At 42.7% G+C, this 17,684-nt stretch overlaps 1 protein-coding gene across 4 annotated transcripts in view; it reads right to left on the bottom strand.

The window, feature by feature from the left end:
* tafa5a (TAFA chemokine like family member 5a) overlaps window positions 1–17,684 on the bottom strand; it is a 744,872-nt gene that overhangs the window by 10,457 nt on the left and 716,731 nt on the right. For 3 of the 4 annotated variants that reach the window (XR_010977652.1, XM_068059142.1, XM_068059145.1), the window contains exon 4: window positions 843–900. The exons of the other annotated variant lie outside the window; for it this stretch is intronic. Coding sequence is in view for 2 of the 3 variants with exons in the window: in XM_068059142.1 (XP_067915243.1) it covers window positions 889–900 (12 nt within the window). In the remaining variant the exon portion in view is untranslated. The remainder of the gene's footprint in view (window positions 1–842; window positions 901–17,684) is intronic. 4 annotated transcript variants of the gene reach the window in all.

Genomic DNA, 17,684 nt, shown 5'->3' with positions numbered 1-17,684 from the left:
TGCTCTGAGTTGATCATAGGGAGAAATAGGTGATTTGAATCTATTCCCTTAACCCAAAATAATGGAAACAGAAATGGAAATGGAAGGTGGACTAAAGTTAAGTATTTCAGTTGGTAGTATGATGTGGATAATGCCTTTGTTACAGTATGGCCAGATGCGGCCAAACACTTTTTCAAAGAAAACTAGAAGATAACATAATGGTTATTAAGACTATTTTGCAGCACAAATCTAAGGATTACATTCAAATACAAGGCTATCTCAACCTTGCAAATCAGATGGATGATTTAGAGTAGGGGTGAGGATTTGGATCTGTTGCCTGACTAATAAGTGCTCATTACTTTTACTGCACCTATATCGAATACTTCTCATGCAGATGACTATAAATTTATGGAGAGAAGCCTTGCTTACTATCGAAAAAAATAAATGGAGCTTAAGAAATAAAACTGATGTCAAACTGTCATAATATGTAAATGCAGAATAAATGTCATTTTTATCAATATATGGCAGCTGCACTTTGGAATGCAATGAAAAGGATTCAAAAAAAGTAGAACAACTTTGACCCTGTTCTCCCTCCCTATCCTCGATCATAAATCTCATTAGTAATTAGTTTACATGTGAAATGACCCCCCTGTGACTTGAGCTAAATTCCTCACGGGCAGCAATTCTCAGCACAACTATTTCAGCTCTGAGGAACTGAAGGAGTGGAGAATGGGAAATACACACGATAAAGTGGCTGGTCTTTGGAGGGTAGGCTTTAGAATGCATTATCAGGGCCATACCAGGGCACCAAGCCTAGCAACACTGCTGACCTGCACCAGACCTGATTTAAGTGCAGTACTAACCACTGTTCCCCGACAGTGGAGCAATGTCCAGTCCTCCAGCGCTGTATCAAACCCCAGCCTATAAGCAAAAAGGCACAGTGTCAGGTCATTTTTTTTAAAACTGCTACATAAAATGTGCTAAACGATTGGCTCTTTGGGCATAAGAATTTAAAGTGAAAAAGACACTTTAGCTTTCTTGTGAGTATCCTTACAAGGACAGTGATATACAGAAATGCATCTGTTTAGGCACTGCACCCCATACCGTGTGCTAGCTATATGGTGCATAACTAATAACCACTATTGCAATGCATTCTTATCTTGTCCTCACAATGTGTTTATGGTTGACCTTCGAGGGATACAAAGCAGTGGTCCAGATGAAAGTTAATGAACTCGGGAAGTAAATGAAATTGGGTTGATGACAGGCAACAGGATACAGCAGTGACAGATTCATTAGTCAACTCCACACAGATAGTCACTGCTATTTACCACTGAGCTATTTCTGAGTTCACCATCAAGCACTGCATTTTAGAGCTATGAAAATATGAGTTCGATATTAGTTGTATATTAATTTTAAATACATGATCTGCACATCCCTGAGAACCGTTTGATATGCAGCTGAAAGATTTTGTGCAGCTAGCTCTTCTCCCTTGATTATAGTGAGTACTGTGATTGCGTGCTATCAACTCAGTAAAAGCACAATCATGATGAGTTGGGGAAACTAACGACATGCAAAGTGTTACTTCCTTTAAAGTGTCTGCTTCTCAGGACTAAAATGCTTGCAATTCAAAATAACAAACTTGCACTGCTGACAATAGCCCACTGGCCAGAACAATAAGTCAGTGGTAAAAAAGAACTTGCATTTACATAGCACCTTTCACATCCTTGGGACATCCCAAAACACTTCACAGCCTGTAAACTACTTTTGAAGTGTAGCCACTGCTGTTATTGCAGGACCCCACAAACAGCAAAGTCCTGGCCAATATTTCTCCCTCAACTAACATCACTAAAAGAGATTATCTGGCTATGATCACATTGCTCTCTGTGGGCCTTGCTGTGTGTGAATTGGCTGCTGCATTTCCTACATTACCAGAGTGACTGCACTTCAAAAGGTTTTTAATAGGTTAGTGCTTTAGGACGTCCTGAGTTTATGAAAGGAGCGATATAAATGAGGGTCTTTCTTTAAAAACTTAGCTCACTTTTTTGAGAGTCTGGCAGAATGCAAGTATATAAGACAAGGAAATCTGATCCGGAACGCCAAGGGGCTTTCATTGTTACACTCTGAGCCCTGGTATTGCGCTAATTGATACAGGATAAAGGGAGCCAACTCTTTTAAGAAGCAGGTTGACACCATTGAATTTCAGTTGGTAACTGTAGCAGACCCAAAATTTGTAACTATTGCCTTTACTGACCAGTTTGGTTCAGTTGTGATGCTGAGCATTTCTACAAGTGGCCCTACACTATTGTCCTAAGCTTTTGGTCATTATAGCCAGAACAACAGGAAAATAGTTATGCATGTGCAGTTGTTTCAATTTCACTGTACCATCTCCGAAGGCTTATGTAGGAATTATACAGAGCAGTAAGCACAAATTCATTTTGCTGGCCTGTAAGGGTGGACTAACCCACTCAGCATACCCTGGGCCAGAAGACATGGATGTATCTGCTTCCAAAGACAATGTTCATTTACTGCTGTCAGAGAGGTCACTGAAGATACCTGAGAATTCACTTCTCCTAGTAACTAAAGAGGGAACAACACTCTCCACTACAAGGAAACAATGCTACATGTATAAAGCCAAAAACCAGCAAGAAGCTACCAATTACTCTCAGTTGCTGTATATTTGTTTACATCTCTGATTGGATGAAGCCACTAAATATCTGAACAAGCGATGAACAAAGAAATAATCTGATAATGTGTTTTATATTGAAAACACATCACGTGGAAGCAAGAGATCCAGCACTTTACCAACCTCCCAACCAACATCTGATCTTTTTTTTGCCAAAAGTATAGTCAAAATGAAGTTAAGTATTTTCATTATATAGTTTGAAATGTAGCCGAGATATAGTAGCGGGATCATATTTTTGTTTAAATGGGGGGAAAAACTGATGATCTCATCAGCAAGTATGCTTGGAATAGTGAGTGATGTTGACAGCATTATGAGGCTGAGTGAAGATGCACAGTTACAGTCGCTGATACACCCCTAGGCTAATCACTGCGTCTTCGTTGATGCTGTTTGAGCTGCCTCAGTAATTCTGCAGATCCATTCCCCTTCTTTCATCACACTGTTTCGAAACAAAAAGAAAGTAATCAAAAATAAACTATAAAACCACCAAAGCTCAATGCAATTCTTCATAAATGTTGTACATTTTAAAAAGTAGCCTGCTGGACAGATTGGGCTGGATTTTCGTTATGGAGGTGGGAACCAGGTCTGGCTTTGGGCCAGAATCCTGCATCCTGTGGGAAGCTGATTCAGTTTGTAATTTTCAAGTGAGAAAGCCCTTAATTGGTATGGAGAAGGGTTTCCTGTCCTCTTATATGTCCAGCGAGGCCATATGGGTAGAACTTAGAAATAAGAAAGGGGTGATCATTTTGATGGGATTATATTATAGGACCCCCAATAGTCAGAGGGAAGTGGAGGAGCATATATGTAGGGAAATCACAGATAGGTGTATAAATTATAGGGTTGTAATAGTAGGTGATTTTAACTTCCCTAATATTGACTGGGACTGCCTTAGTGCTAAGGGATCGGATGGGGAAGAATTTGTAAAGTGTGTCCGGGATAGTTTTCTTAAGCAGTATGTGGATGGCCCTACTAGAGAAGGGGCTACACTTGACCTCCTCTTAGGAAATGAGGATGGGCAGGTGGTTGATGTGTCAGTGGGGGAGCACTTTGGGACCAGTGACCATAACTCTATTAGCTTCAAGATAGTTATGGAAAAGGATAGGACTGGTCCTCAGGTTGAAATCCTAAATTGGGGGAAGGCTAATTTCGATGGCATCAGACAGGAACGCTCAAAAGTTGAATGGGAGAGGCTGTTTACAGGTAAAGGGACGTCTGGCAAGTGGGAGGCTTTTAAAAGTGAGATAGGAAGGGTTCAGGGCCAGCATGTTCCTGTTGGATGGAAGGGCAAGGCTGGCAAGTTTAGGGAACCTTGGTTGACGAGGGATATTGAGGATCTGGTCAGGACAAAGAAGGAGGCATATGTCAGGTATAGGCAGCTGGGATCGAGCGAGTCCCTCGAGGAGTATAAGGGATGTAGGACTACACCTAAGAAGGAAATTAGGAGGGCAAAGAGGGGCCATGAGATTTCCCTGGCAGATAAGATGAAGGAGAATCCTAAAAGATTCTATAAGTATATTAAGAGTAAAAGGGTAGCTAGGGAGACAGTAGGTCCCCTTAAGGATCAGTGTGGCAATCTATTTGTGGAGCCACAGGAAATGGGCGAGGACTTAAATGAATATTTCTCGTCCGTATTTACCGTGGAAAAGGTCATGGAAGCTAGTGAGTTCAAGGGAGGGAACAGCGATATCCTGGAGCATATCAACATTACAAAGGAGGAGGTTTTGGAGGTTTTGAAGCGCATTAAGGTGGATAAATCCCCAGGGCCTGGCCAGGTGTATCCTAGGATGCTATGGGAAGCAAGGGAGGAGCTTGCTGGGGCCCTGGCAGAGATTTTTGTATCATCGTTGGCCACGGGTGAGGTACTGGAAGACTGGAGGATAGCTAATGTTGTGCCTTTATTTCAGAAGGGCAGCAGGGATAAGCTAGGGAACTACAGGCCGGTGAGCCTTACATCAGTGGTGGGAAAGTTATTGGAAGGGATTCTGAGAGACAGGATTTATATGCATCTGGAAAGGCATGGTCTGATTAGGGATAGTCAGCATGGCTTTGTGCGTGGGAAATCATGTCTCACGAATTTGATTGAGTTTTTTGAGGAGGTGACCAAGAGGATTGACGAGGGCAGGGCGATGGACGTTGTCTACGTGGACTTTAGCAAGGCCTTTGACAAGGTCCCGCATGGTAGGCTGGTCCAGAAGATTTGAACACATGGGATCCAGGGTGAGCTAGCAAATTGGATACAAAATTGGCTTGGTGATCGGAGGCAGAGGGTGGTAGTGGAGGGTTGTTTTTCAGATTGGAGGCCAGTGACCAGTGGTATACCGCAGGGATCAGTGCTGGGCCCTCTGTTGTTTGTCATATATATTAATGACTTCGATGTGAATGTAAGGGGCATGATTAGTAAGTTTGCAGATGACACCAAAATTGGTGGTATAGTGGACAGTGAAGAAGGTTGTCTAAGGTTACAACAGGATATAGATCAACTGGGAAAGTGGGCAAAGGAGTGGCAAATGGAATTTAATGCAGACAAGTGTGAAGTGATGCATTTTGGGAAGTTAAACCAGGGCAGGGCATATACAGTGAATGGCAGGGCCCTGGGGAGTGTTCTTGAGCAGAAACACCTTGGGCTGCAAGTACATAATTCCCTGAAAGTGGCAACACAGGTAGACAGGGTGGTGAAGAAGGCGTACGGCATGCTTGCCTTCATCGGCCGAGGCATTGAGTACAAGAGTTGGGACGTCATGTTACAGTTGTACATAACGTTGGCTAGGCCGCATTTGGAGTACTGTGTGCAGTTCTGGTCGCTGCATAGATAGGGTAGATAGCCAGAGTCTGTTTCCTATGGTAGGGGTGACTAGAGGGTAAACTAGAGGGCATAGATTTAAGGTGAGAGGGAGGAGGTTTAAAAGGGATCAAAGGCGTAAATTTTTCACACAAAGAATAGCAGGTATCTGAAATGAGCTGCCTGAGGAGGTGGTGGAGGCAGGAACAGTAGCGCTATTTAAGAAGCATCTGGACAGGTAGTTGAATGAACAAGGCATAGAGGGATATGGAATTAATGCAGGCAGGTGGGATTAGTATAGATAGGCATTATGGTCGGCATGGACGCGGTGGGCCGAAGGGCTTGTTTCTATGCTGTACGACTCTATGACTCTATGGCCAGTGGGATTGAAAATAGCAGTGGATCAGATCAAGTGTGGGGTTCATGTAGACACCCATGGCAGCCATCACTGAGACTGCTGGTTGTCCTGAGGAAGAGATCTGCCTTCCACAGCTCCAGAGGGAAGCGAGATTTCACAGGGTTGCTGGAGGCTTGGCACTAGGGGCAGGCCACTTCATCGATGACCACCTGGATCTGATGCTGGAGGCTGTGAAGGAGAGGAAGGAGGTCCTCTTCCCAGAGGCAGCAGGAGGAAACCACCTTGTCATGCAGCAGGGGCACCTCTCTGTTCAGTGTCAGCACCTTCCGGACCCTCTTCCTCCTCCTCTCTTATTTCCTGCTATTCCTCCGCTGAGCTGAATCCTTCCAGGGCCTCACTGTCCTCAAGGTCCACACCTATCTGGAGGACCATGTTATGAAGAGCATAGGAGACGACCACAATGGCCAAGACTCTTGCAGGAGGGCATTGCAGGGTGCCACCCAACCGCTTCGGGCACCAGAATCGCATCTTTAGAAAACCAATGGCCTGCCCAATGGTTGGGCTGCTGAGCAGGTGGCATTGGTTCTTTTGCCTTGGTGCCTCAGTCTGGGACTCCTGTAGAGGAGCCATCTCTTCAATAGATTTCCCTTGTCACCTTGGAGCTAACCATGCACTCTGGGGGATGGAGTGAAATATTGAGGCAGCCTGGACTGGTGGGAATGAAGGAGTCATGGCAGTGGCCAGGAAAGTGAAGGCACACATAGAGGAAGCTCTTAAATAAAGGCAAAATACTGTGGATGCTGGAAATCTGAAATAAAAACAAAGTGCTGGAAATACTCAGCAGGTCTGGCAGCATCTGTGGAGAGAAAAGCAGAGTTAACATTTCAGGTCAGTGACTTTTCATCAGATTCTGCTAACTCTACGATTCTAAGCGCGGTGGCTCATTTAAATAGCCAGGGCAGGGCCCCCTCAATCACGTGGAGGGGGTGGGCTTTCTGTCCCCGGCAATGCTGTCAGCTGCCTGTGCGAGTTCTACAAACAGGACTGCCCTGGTAGTCCCATTGCTTCAGCATGTTCTTCCCCCAAGGAACTTTTTTCTTTCCACCTCTGACTATATTTTATCTCCCCGGTTCAGTCTCTTCCAACCTACATCCGCAAATCTTCCAGGCTGCTGCCACTTTATCTGTTTCCAGTTCCTGGCCCTAATTGTTCCCTTTTCTCCATGGATGTCCAGTGCCTTTATATCTCTGTCACCCGGGTGCCCTGTGGACTCTTCACTTCTTCCTTGAACAGAGGCCCAACCAGTCCTGATCCAGAACCATCCTCCTCTGCCAGGCAGAACTTGTTCCTACATTGTACAACTTCTCCTTTGACTCCACTCACTTCCTCCAAATAAAAGGTATTGCTATGGGACTCTATATGGATCCTAGCTATGCCTGCCTTTTTATGGAATATGTGGAACATTCCTTGTTCCGGTCCTACTCAGGCCCCCTCCTTTGCCTCTCTTCAGGTACATTGATGACTGTATCAGTGCCACTTCCTGCATTCACCTTGAACTGGAAAATTACATTGACTTTGCCTCCAATTTCCACCCCTCTCTTGCCTTCACATAGCCCATCCCTTCCCTTCCTCAACTTCTCTGTTTCCAATTCTGGCAATAGTCTGTCTACCAATATCGATTAAAAGCCCACTGACTCCTACAGCTCCACTCCGCTTCCTGTAAGTGTAGTATAAGGGTATCAAAGGGTTAATCTTGAGAGAATCTAAAGTTACCGCCCACAACGATGATGTAAGAGATCATGTAGGAGAGACTCGAAAACAGAAGGAGTATGGCTTTTAAAGGAGACACACAGGCTGGTGGAGTATATATAGTTACCATACAATAAAGATTAATGTTTAAACAACACAGTCGAAGAACCTCTTTGGCTAGACTCTATACGGTGGCAGCATAAAGAACCAAATATATGAAAGCAAGGACTCTATTCCATTCTCCCAGTTTCTCTGTCTCAGTAGCATCTGCTGTGACGATGCCAGCTTCCATATCAGTGCATCTGATATGTCTTCCTTCTTCCTCAACCGAGAATTCCCCTCCACCGTGGTTGTCTCATTTCCTGCACTTTCACCATTCCCCTCCTTCCCAGAATGATGATAGGGTTCCCTTTGTACTTACGTTTCACCCCACCAGATTTCACATTCAATGGATCATCCTCCACCATTCCGCCACCTCCAGCATGATGCCACCACCAAACACATCTTCCCCTTTCAGAATTCTGAAGGGACTGTTCACTCCATGACACCTTGATCCACTCTTCAATCACCAACATCTACTCCCTGTCACATGGCATCTTTCCGTGCAAGCGCAAGAGATGTAATACCTGCCTTTTCACCTCCACCTTTCCAACAGTCCAGGTCCTGCAACACTCTTCCCAGGAAAAGCAGCAATGTACTTGTACTTCTTTCAAATTAGTATACTACATTAGTTGCTCACGATGTGGTCTCCCCGACATTGGGGAGACTAAACTCCAATTGGGTGATCATTTTGCTGAACACCTCCATTCAGTCCGCTAGCATGACTCTGAGCTTCCCATCACTTGCCACTTTAACTGTCCATCCCAATCTCACTCTGGCCTCTTTGTCCTCAGCCTCCTGCAATGTTCTAATGAAGCTCAATAAAAGCTCAAGGAACAGCACCTCATCTTTCAATGAGGCACTTTATAATCTCCCGGACTCAACTTTGTGTTCAATAATTTCAGATCATAACCAATGCTTCCATTTTTTTGGACAGCAGATGCTGGAAATGGTTCAGCTTTTGGCATTTACAGCTCCTCTAGACCCATCTTTTGTTTCCTTAGTTGTCCCATTACTACTTGCTTTTGCTGTGCACCATCATCCCTTTAGTCTTTTAATCAGCCCTGCCTGCCACCTTATCACAGCCCCATGCTTTTGTTCTTTCCTCGCCTCCCTCCTTTCCTGCCTAAAACTGTTACGTCTCTAACTTTTTCCAGTTCTGAAAAAGGGTCACTGACCCAGAACATTGGGCAGAATCTTCCCACGGCTTCAGGCCCCCGGGGTCGGGGCCACATGGGGGTCCCGAGCCTCCACTTGCCGGCAGCAAGACCGGTGCAGCGTTCTTTCTGGAGGTGGTCTTCTAATTGGCCACCTCCACGCTTGCCGTCCTATTAAGGATTGTGGGTGGGCTCCCGATGCTGCAGGCCCAATCAGCAGGCTGACAGCTCTAGAACTTGGCAGCCCCACTGGGAGAGGTGGGTCCAGCTGAGGCAGGTGAAGGTCCAAGAGGACACCGCAACACGGAAGTGCCTTCACTGATCTCCACATTAAACATCAAGTAACCAGCATCTAGAATCGGTAGGTAAATCGGTCCAGAGGGGATACCCCTCAATTGGATCAATGTGGGCTGTGATTGGGGACTTTTGTAAATGCAACCCATCTTTGCGGCATAGAAACCTCCTGCACTGATGGCCCCCTGCCTGCTGCAGGGAAGCCCCTCCATTGAGTTGCTGGCCCCTGCACACAGTGTGGGAGGGGGGGGGGTGCAGAGAGGCCACCAGCAAAATGGCACAAAGCTGCAAAGTCATCCCTAATTGGGGCCTCAACTGCTGCTGGCCACCTCGGTGGAGTGGACAGCCAACCTGCTTCCTATCCTAGCCAGGAAAGCTCCCTAGCAGCGGAATATCATTGAGGAGCCATCCCGATGCAGCTTCCCACTATTTTACCACTCCCCCAACCACCATGGCTTTCAAACTTGCCATCACTGGGCCGGAAAAATTCAGCCCATTAAATCTGCATCTTTCTCCCCAGATGCTGCCTCATATGTTGAATATTATCAACATTTTCTGCTTTGACTTCAAATTTTCAGCATCTGCAGTATTTTGCTTGTTGTCAAGAAAACACAATATGCCAAATGAGGAATTTTAATTCATTGGGGTTGGAAACTTACATTAAACTTTTGATGGAAAAAAAATCCTACAGTTAACTTTAAAAAAAGGTGGCAGCCAAGATGGCCACTGCAATTTGCATTTGAACACCTTACACATTCCAAGGCCTCCAACATGAGGTATATGTCTGATGAGCCTGTACCCAAAACAATGGATGGCTCTAGTAATTGAATTATCTAAGATTGCTTTCATTAGCATGATATTCAAGGCCATCCTGGCATATTGACTTTGAAAGAGCAAACCTCTCCATGTGTAAATATTGGCATCCTGAGGAGATGGAAATTCCTAATCTTGAACCTCATTAGAAGGTTCCAGAGAATACATTGAAGCAGTCATGTGACCATTTGTCCATCTCTGTGAAAGCTGGGACTCCCTTGGACAAAGACAGACAAGCCAGTGACTGAAACTGTGCAGAAGCCAGGAGATCTTTCTCTCTCTCTCACCAGAAAACCTCGTGTGAAGCCTAGTTGCTGGTTTCTGGATCCAAAACAAAGACACCAGGGGAAGAAAGCCACCTACAATTCTGCTGACAGGAAAAGCTTGAACAAGGTGGACCAGCCACAAACTGTATATTCACCAGCGAAAGACTAGAAGGAACACAACTTTAGCCGGAAGACAACGGAATCATCCAACCCCACAGACTGTGTATCAATTTTTATTTGTTCTAGACTCTAATCCAACCACAAATTCACCCCTCAGCACTCTGTAATCTATTTGTGTGTGTGAGATTCTCATTTGAGTGCTTGCGTGAACATGTCGTGTATTTTATTAAGATCCGGTTTAGATTGTTAAGTATAATAAATTCACCTCTTTCTTGTTTAAACTCAAGAAAACCTGTCTGATTGGTTCTTTTACGATCACCACAAAGGTAAACAACTCACCGAAGTGGTAAGCACATCCACTGTTTAAAAAGGAATAAACTCTGTTGTTGTTAAATAAGAGGAAGGACAAGAAGGGAGCCTTGTGACCCCTTCTCACCTGGCCGTAACATTGTGTTGAAGCATGTTTGTGTTTGGAACTAACATTAATGTGCGACCAGTTTCTCATTGTCCATCACAGTTCCACCTACAGCCCTGAGACATACTACAGGAAATTTAAAAAGAGAAAACCCACTAGTCAGTTGACATAGGGTTTTCAATGCATTTGTTGTGACCCAGTTACCATTTTTAATGTATAATAGACAAGACCAAGAAATACAATATTAGTTAATGTAACATTTTCCACCCAATATAATGCTGCAATAGTAACAAAATGGTCTCAATGCCTACAGCCTCTTGAAAAAGCAGTGTATGTAATTAGAAACATATACAGAACCTATAATAAGGAGGCAACATACACATATTAGCTTTATAGCCAACTGCTGCAGCAAGTGTAGATTTAATCCTTTGCAGCGCAGTTACAATTTCAAAAATTACTATGACAAAAAATACAGGTATAAAACCTCAATGTTGATTGCTAGTCATCTTTTAAGTAAACCAGCTTTCACAACTGAGCTTTAAGATTTTGCACCTAAGTATATAATTTATGGAAGAGGATATGAAATGTGAAGTTAATGTTTTGCATGCTGCATATTGCAGACCTGGATTGAACTGGAGACACTTCATTACCGTTGTTGCTTCCTCAACATGAAACATTATGGGCAAGATTTCCCCCCAGGTTTTGGGACCCTGAATTTGAGATCAAATGGGGCTCCTGAGCCTGCACGTGCCGGGAGTCAAACCAGGGAGTTATTTTCCCAGAGGTGGCCTCTCAATTGGCTGCCTGCGTGCTCACTGTTCCATTAAGGACAGTGGGTGGGCTACCAATGCTGCCGGTCCAATCACAGGGCTGGCAGCTCTAAAGCCTCACTATGGCTCACCACTGCTGAGGCAGGTAGGAGAATGTAAAGCTCCTCAAAACTGAGGTGCCCTCGGAGGGGTGAAAAAATTAACTTTTTAAGAGGGCGGAAGTTGGCAGGCCCTATGAAATGGAGGGGAAAGCCCTCTGGGATAATTGTTGGGGTCATGGGGGGCTGCCTTTAATGCCCATGGGTCCCCTCTTTAGAGGATGGAGCCTCTGGCTCTGATGGCCTACGGACTGCCACAAGGAGGCCATTTTCATTGAGGTGGAAGCGTCTGCACTGTTAGAGAAATGTCCACGCCTGTTTGTGAAGAAGACACTGAGACTAGGATGCTTTGGTGGAGATTGTTTATTGTTTTCCACAAAGCTTACTTCTGCTCTCCAAACAACACCCCCCAGCCAGTGCTGGCTGGCTCTTTATATATACACACTTGAATACAATTATCTAATTAACACCCAACACCTGTTCACTCTATTATCTTGAACTACCAGGTATTTATCATCCATTAACAGAACCTCAGACCCGAACACGCATGTGGTGGGGGCGGGGTGATGGCGCACTTCACCACTGGGAAAATGCTGGCGAGCCCCCCACAAAAAAATTGCCCTAATTGGGGCCTTAATTAAATTGGCTGCCCTCCGCCATTCAGCCAGGGATGGGAAAATTCTGCCCTATGAATTCCTGACCACCACCACTTTATTTTTGCAGAATTTTACATTGGTTTACATACTGTCAAATATTTTCTTCACATGGACTTATACAATTAGCTATATACTTCAGTGGTGTTACACACTTGAGGATCAGGTTGTTTTGGAAGCAGACAGGTAGTTTGTCAGGTTTTTTGTTTATACTGCAGGTCACTAGCCAGAATACAACTGTACCAATGCTTGTCACAATGAGCTGGAAGGTTATATTCTATCTTGATAACTACAGTCTGTAGTTTTGTTTAGTATACAAAATGTCAAAGTCCAAAGTCTCTGACAGGTATTCCTTGTTCCTGTTGGGTAAGTTAGATTTTAGCATTTGAAATAATTACTGAGGAGGTGTCTCTTAAACAGTGTAAGTCAGAAATAAGTCCTGGGGTCAAAAGTAAGTACCCACTGATATAACAGCACCCTGATTTAAAGGAGTTCATGGGGCTCCTGCGATAAATCTAGCACCCTCATCCTGCCTGGAATCCACCTGCCAGATTAAGTTAAAAATCTCCCTCCTTTTATGTTTCCCCCCACTCTTTGGAGTTAATATAAAGAAATAACTTGCATTTATATTGGGGATTTTAAGGACTCACAGTGTTCAAAAGTGCTTCACAGCCAATGATGTATTACTAAAGTACAGTTAATGTTGTGGAAGCAGGAACCACAGCAGCTACAACACAAATGACCAGATAATCTATTACAGTGGAGTTGGTTGAGAGATAAAAGTTGGCTAAGACATTGAGTGAACTCCAATGCACTTCTTTGAAAAGTACCATAGATCTTCTATTTTCACCTGAGGAGATGGGCAGGCAGATAATACCTACAACAGTGTTGCACTCTTTTACTACTGATGAAGCGCTCAAGCCTTCAAGAGTTGGGCTTGAACCCATCACCTTCTGGGGTGCATTACCTTCAGACCTGGGGCAAGAGTGCTACCACTGAGTCAGGACTGACACTTGGTGGTGCTGATCGCAATTCAAACTTCTTTATAGGGCTCGTATTAACTTTCAGTAATCCGAGATTTTATTTACTACTTTTGTTATGAATTACGCAGCACTTCAAGTTTGCACCATTGTACAACATAGCTTTCATAATAGTTATAATGAGATATTGTGAGCATTATTATAACAAGAAAACTGAGGATTACATTAATCCTATAGTGTTTTCCTGCACAATATTATTTTTCAATTCGCCATTTCAGTTCAATTTGCCAACTTAGGATGAAAAAGTTACATTGGCTTTAAATGGGCCGTGTACTGTAATGTTTCCACATAGTTCTCCCTTACATTTGCACTTGATTAAGCATTTTAAACAATGCATATATGAAACATATTAATACAAACCTTCATCCTCTTAACCTGAAGAATTTCTTACAGTTAAAAGCAAAAGAAATTTTAAAAATCATGGTAAGCCACAATGTAGGTGGTCTTAACAGTTCCCACATTTCTCCAAAGTTGGGCAGAAATTCAACAAGTAAGCATTTCACGTTTACTCTTGTATATTGTGTGACTACCAAAGCCATGCGGCAGGTGGATGAGAAGGTGCAATTACAGCTTTCTCCAACAGCCATACAAAAGAAACTTACATTTATATTTATTTTGATTTAATGTAGTAAAATGTCCCAAGGTCCTTCACAGAAGTGTGGTCAGACAAAAATTGGACACGGAATCAAAAGAGATATTAGGACAAGTGTCTAAATGCCAAAGAAGTAGGCTTTAAGTAGAGTCTTAAAGGAGGATAGAGAGTTAGAGATGCAAAGAGTTTTGGGAGGGAATTCACAGCTTAAAGCCTAGATAGCTGAAGGGATGGCTGCCAATGGTGGTACAAAGGAAGTGGACGAATGTAGAATGCTCAGAGGGTTATAGGACTTCCAAGGTGGTTGGCCTGGTAATGTGGAAAGCAGTGTGTTTTTTTTCCTTAGTTGTTAATGCGTTTAAAAATAATGCTTTTAAAAAAACTTCCAGTTTGATTTCAAAATTTCTCTGTCAGAACCATTACATTTCAACCACTGAAACATCACTTTCCAGGACTACTACTTTGAACTAATTTTCAGACAACTGAAAGGAACACGCATTTCTGACTGAGGAACACTGACAGCTCTTAGAGTAGCTGGAAAGTTAAATTACCAATGAAATGTTGGATCCAGTTCAACAATAATTGGTTTCCAACCATTGAAAGAATGTTGGACGAGCAGACTGTCAGCAAGTGATGTGAATGTTTTTGAAAATGATAATTGTTATATTAGGCTTATACATTGAAAAGATTCAGTGATATAGTTATCTGCAACATTTTGTGAAATTTTGGCTCTGAAAAATTAGCTCCCTGCCATTTTATACATGGTGCTTTTTCATCATCATATCTGCTCTGCTTAACCTGGCCCTGCTCATCCTTGTTAATCAGCAACCAACTTGGCAACTAAAAAAATCAATGTCGCATATTCAGAATTATTACACTGCATTTTCTTTACAATTTATAAAATGTATGCATCTTTCCTAACTTGCAATGTTTGCCAAAATTATTTCAGCAAGCAATTTCTAATGTAAAATAAAAGAATGTAAACAAACCACAAAAATGTTGTTCGTGCACAACATTTTCTGAATGACTTGAGCTATTCCATTGTCTGTGATTGTTTTGTTGAAAGAATATGACCACCACTTCATAAAGGGTTAAAAAAAATAAAATAAGCTTCCACTTTTGTTCTGTGAGTCTTCTGGATTGACTGACTGTACATGAATGATACCTTCTCCCCTCAGTGTTCTTCATAAATTCAGTCAGCATTGTCAGAAATGAAGTGAGTTCTCATTGACATTCTTGGCATTTAAATTTATTTCATTGTATCTTCACTTATGATCCTGCTACATAGTGAGGCCTGCATTCATATCCATGTTATCCACCTGTGCACCATGGCCATGCCGAGAATTTGATAGCAATTAACCGAGGAAATAGAATATTGCTATCTTCACTGTTTCAGAGCTAAAGTGGAACTGGCTTCATGATAAACAACCCAGTGAATCCTTTTACTTCACCTACAAATACATAACACGATTATGGAAATCTTGTGGAAAGGCATCACTGTATCATTAGCATGGGACACCATTATGGCCAAAAACAAAGTGTGGTCCTTCAGGCACTTACACACCCTTCCAAAAAAGGTAAACACATTGTCCATGACGGCAATGCCTTTTTAAAAATCAAACCAAATAGCCAAGTGCTTCAAACCTATAATATAATTAAGTTTTGTAGCATCTGTTACAAATCTCGACCCTAGTTATTTTTCAGGTATGACTGGTTTCTCCGATAATTGGATCCTGTACCTATTATAATCAGGAGTCTTCCTTTACTGCCTAATATCAGGTCCTATGGTAATGTGACCTGGAACTAAAACAATGAAGCACAATATGAAATCAACTGGATCTTACAACCTCATTCATGTCTTCTTGTCTGCTACTTTGGTCTTCTGAAGGTGGGCTGATTGACACTTTACTGAGACAAATTTGAATACAAATTAACCAACTGCTTTATTGTACAATTGTTAAATGAGCAAGCAAAAATATTTATAGTAACCTCGCTGCATTTTCATTTAGTCCTGTATTTCTTCCTGCAAAAAAGAAAACAATTAAACATGTCTTTTCATTCTTGGTGGTGGGCTAAATACTCACTTTTACCAGTCAGCAATTTCTAATGCTGACTGGCTCTTTCTTACTATGACCTTGTCTCTCTCAGTTGATCTTCCCAGCTGACTTACTGAACATGCAGCATTGTCCTTTGTCCCCTCTCTTGAAAGGAAGTCAAAGGTTTGCCCTCTGACCTCCGTCCAGTTCAGGGTTGGCCCCCCCACTCAAACTGGCTACTGAACTCCTGGATGTAGACCCCAACCAGATAACCTCATGTTCGCATGAATATACCAACTGCAGGTATCTGAAATGTGGTAATAATCCACCAATTGTCCGAGATCATTAAGAATAACTGTTTCAATGGATGGCTCAATCAGAGTTCATGTCGAAAACTTATTATAGCTTAAACCAAACAGCCCATCAAACAATTAGCAACCCCTAACTGTGACAACATCCAATGAAGTGGATGCAATGAAAGTAAAAGAATCAGATTTATATAGCCCTCTGAACTCCTGGATTGTGTTTACGTTATTTAATGAGCCCTGTGAGTCAAAAACAATTCTTGGATGACCAGGTATAGTTCTTTCTGTATCTGCTGCATTATTTGATAGTTTAGGTTTGTATCTTGTAAGTTTGTCCAACTGCTCTGTTATTCTGCTGACAGTGTGTTATCTGCAGTCTTCACACTTCTTGTGTTATTAGCTGGCAAGGTGAGAAGGGTTGCAGAATATAATCAGGATACTCAATAAACTGTACCTATTATTAGTTTGATACATTAAACACATTTTAACAATTAGTCACAGGTCACTGCCTGTCTACAATTATTTCATCACAAAAAATTGTTTTTGTAATTTGTAAATACATTTGCTGACAAAATAACTATGGATAAATTGAGCAGAAACTGCCACTAAAGGATAATGGTTTTTATCCAAATTGTGCAGCAGAATAAAAAAAAGCATGGAACTAATTTTTTTGACTTTCAGCCCTGGGCAATATCCTTTCTCTGGGTAAAAGGTCATCAAAAAGGGAGTAGATACCAGTTATGTCAAATCTCTGCCCCCTTTAAATTGTCATGAAGTTTCTGGGGACTTTCTGGGGTAGAGTGTGAAGCAGGGCCTCTGTTTGCCACTGGCACAAACTCGATATACTCAACCTGAAAATGCTAATGACGGAAAGGGATATTCTTAGCCTCCTGCCTTTTTCTACTGGAGTTATAAACATGGGGCATCGAGAGCTAGTGAGAGGGGACGTCTCATGACGTTGGCATTGGACTTTTGCCAGGAACCCCTCTTAACCCTCTCATCTGAGGGGGTGCCAGAGCCGTCTGAAAAGGACCCCAAAATGTAAGTTTTACTATTTTTACAAGTCACCCATTGGATCTTTGGATGGTTGCCAGAGAGTTAGATTTAGTGGTGTGTGCACCAGAAATGAACAAATGTTACTTGAAGATGCTAATGTGAAGGCTTATATTCTGATAGACTGTGGAGGTTGGGGTTAAGATGCATCCATTGGAGAGAGCAAAATGGATTGTGTTATAACTGTGCTTGATGCTGACACTGGCCACCTTAAAACAGCAAGTGCTCTACTTCCCAATACTAGCATCCCTCAACTTGATTAGCACAAAAACCTCATCCAGACCTTGTGGAATCAAAGAATCTTACACAACAGAAGGAGCCATTCAGCCCATCATAGATGTGCTGGCTCTTTGAAAGAGTTGTCCAACATTCCAGCTTTTTCCACATAACTCTCCAGATTAGTCTTTTTCAGGTACACATCCAATTAC

Source organism: Heterodontus francisci, chromosome 27, assembly GCF_036365525.1.
Source record: "Heterodontus francisci isolate sHetFra1 chromosome 27, sHetFra1.hap1, whole genome shotgun sequence".
Classification (NCBI taxonomy): domain Eukaryota; kingdom Metazoa; phylum Chordata; class Chondrichthyes; order Heterodontiformes; family Heterodontidae; genus Heterodontus; species Heterodontus francisci.
Note: the sequence above shows the minus strand (reverse complement) of the source record. Positions and strands in the feature narration are given on the sequence as shown.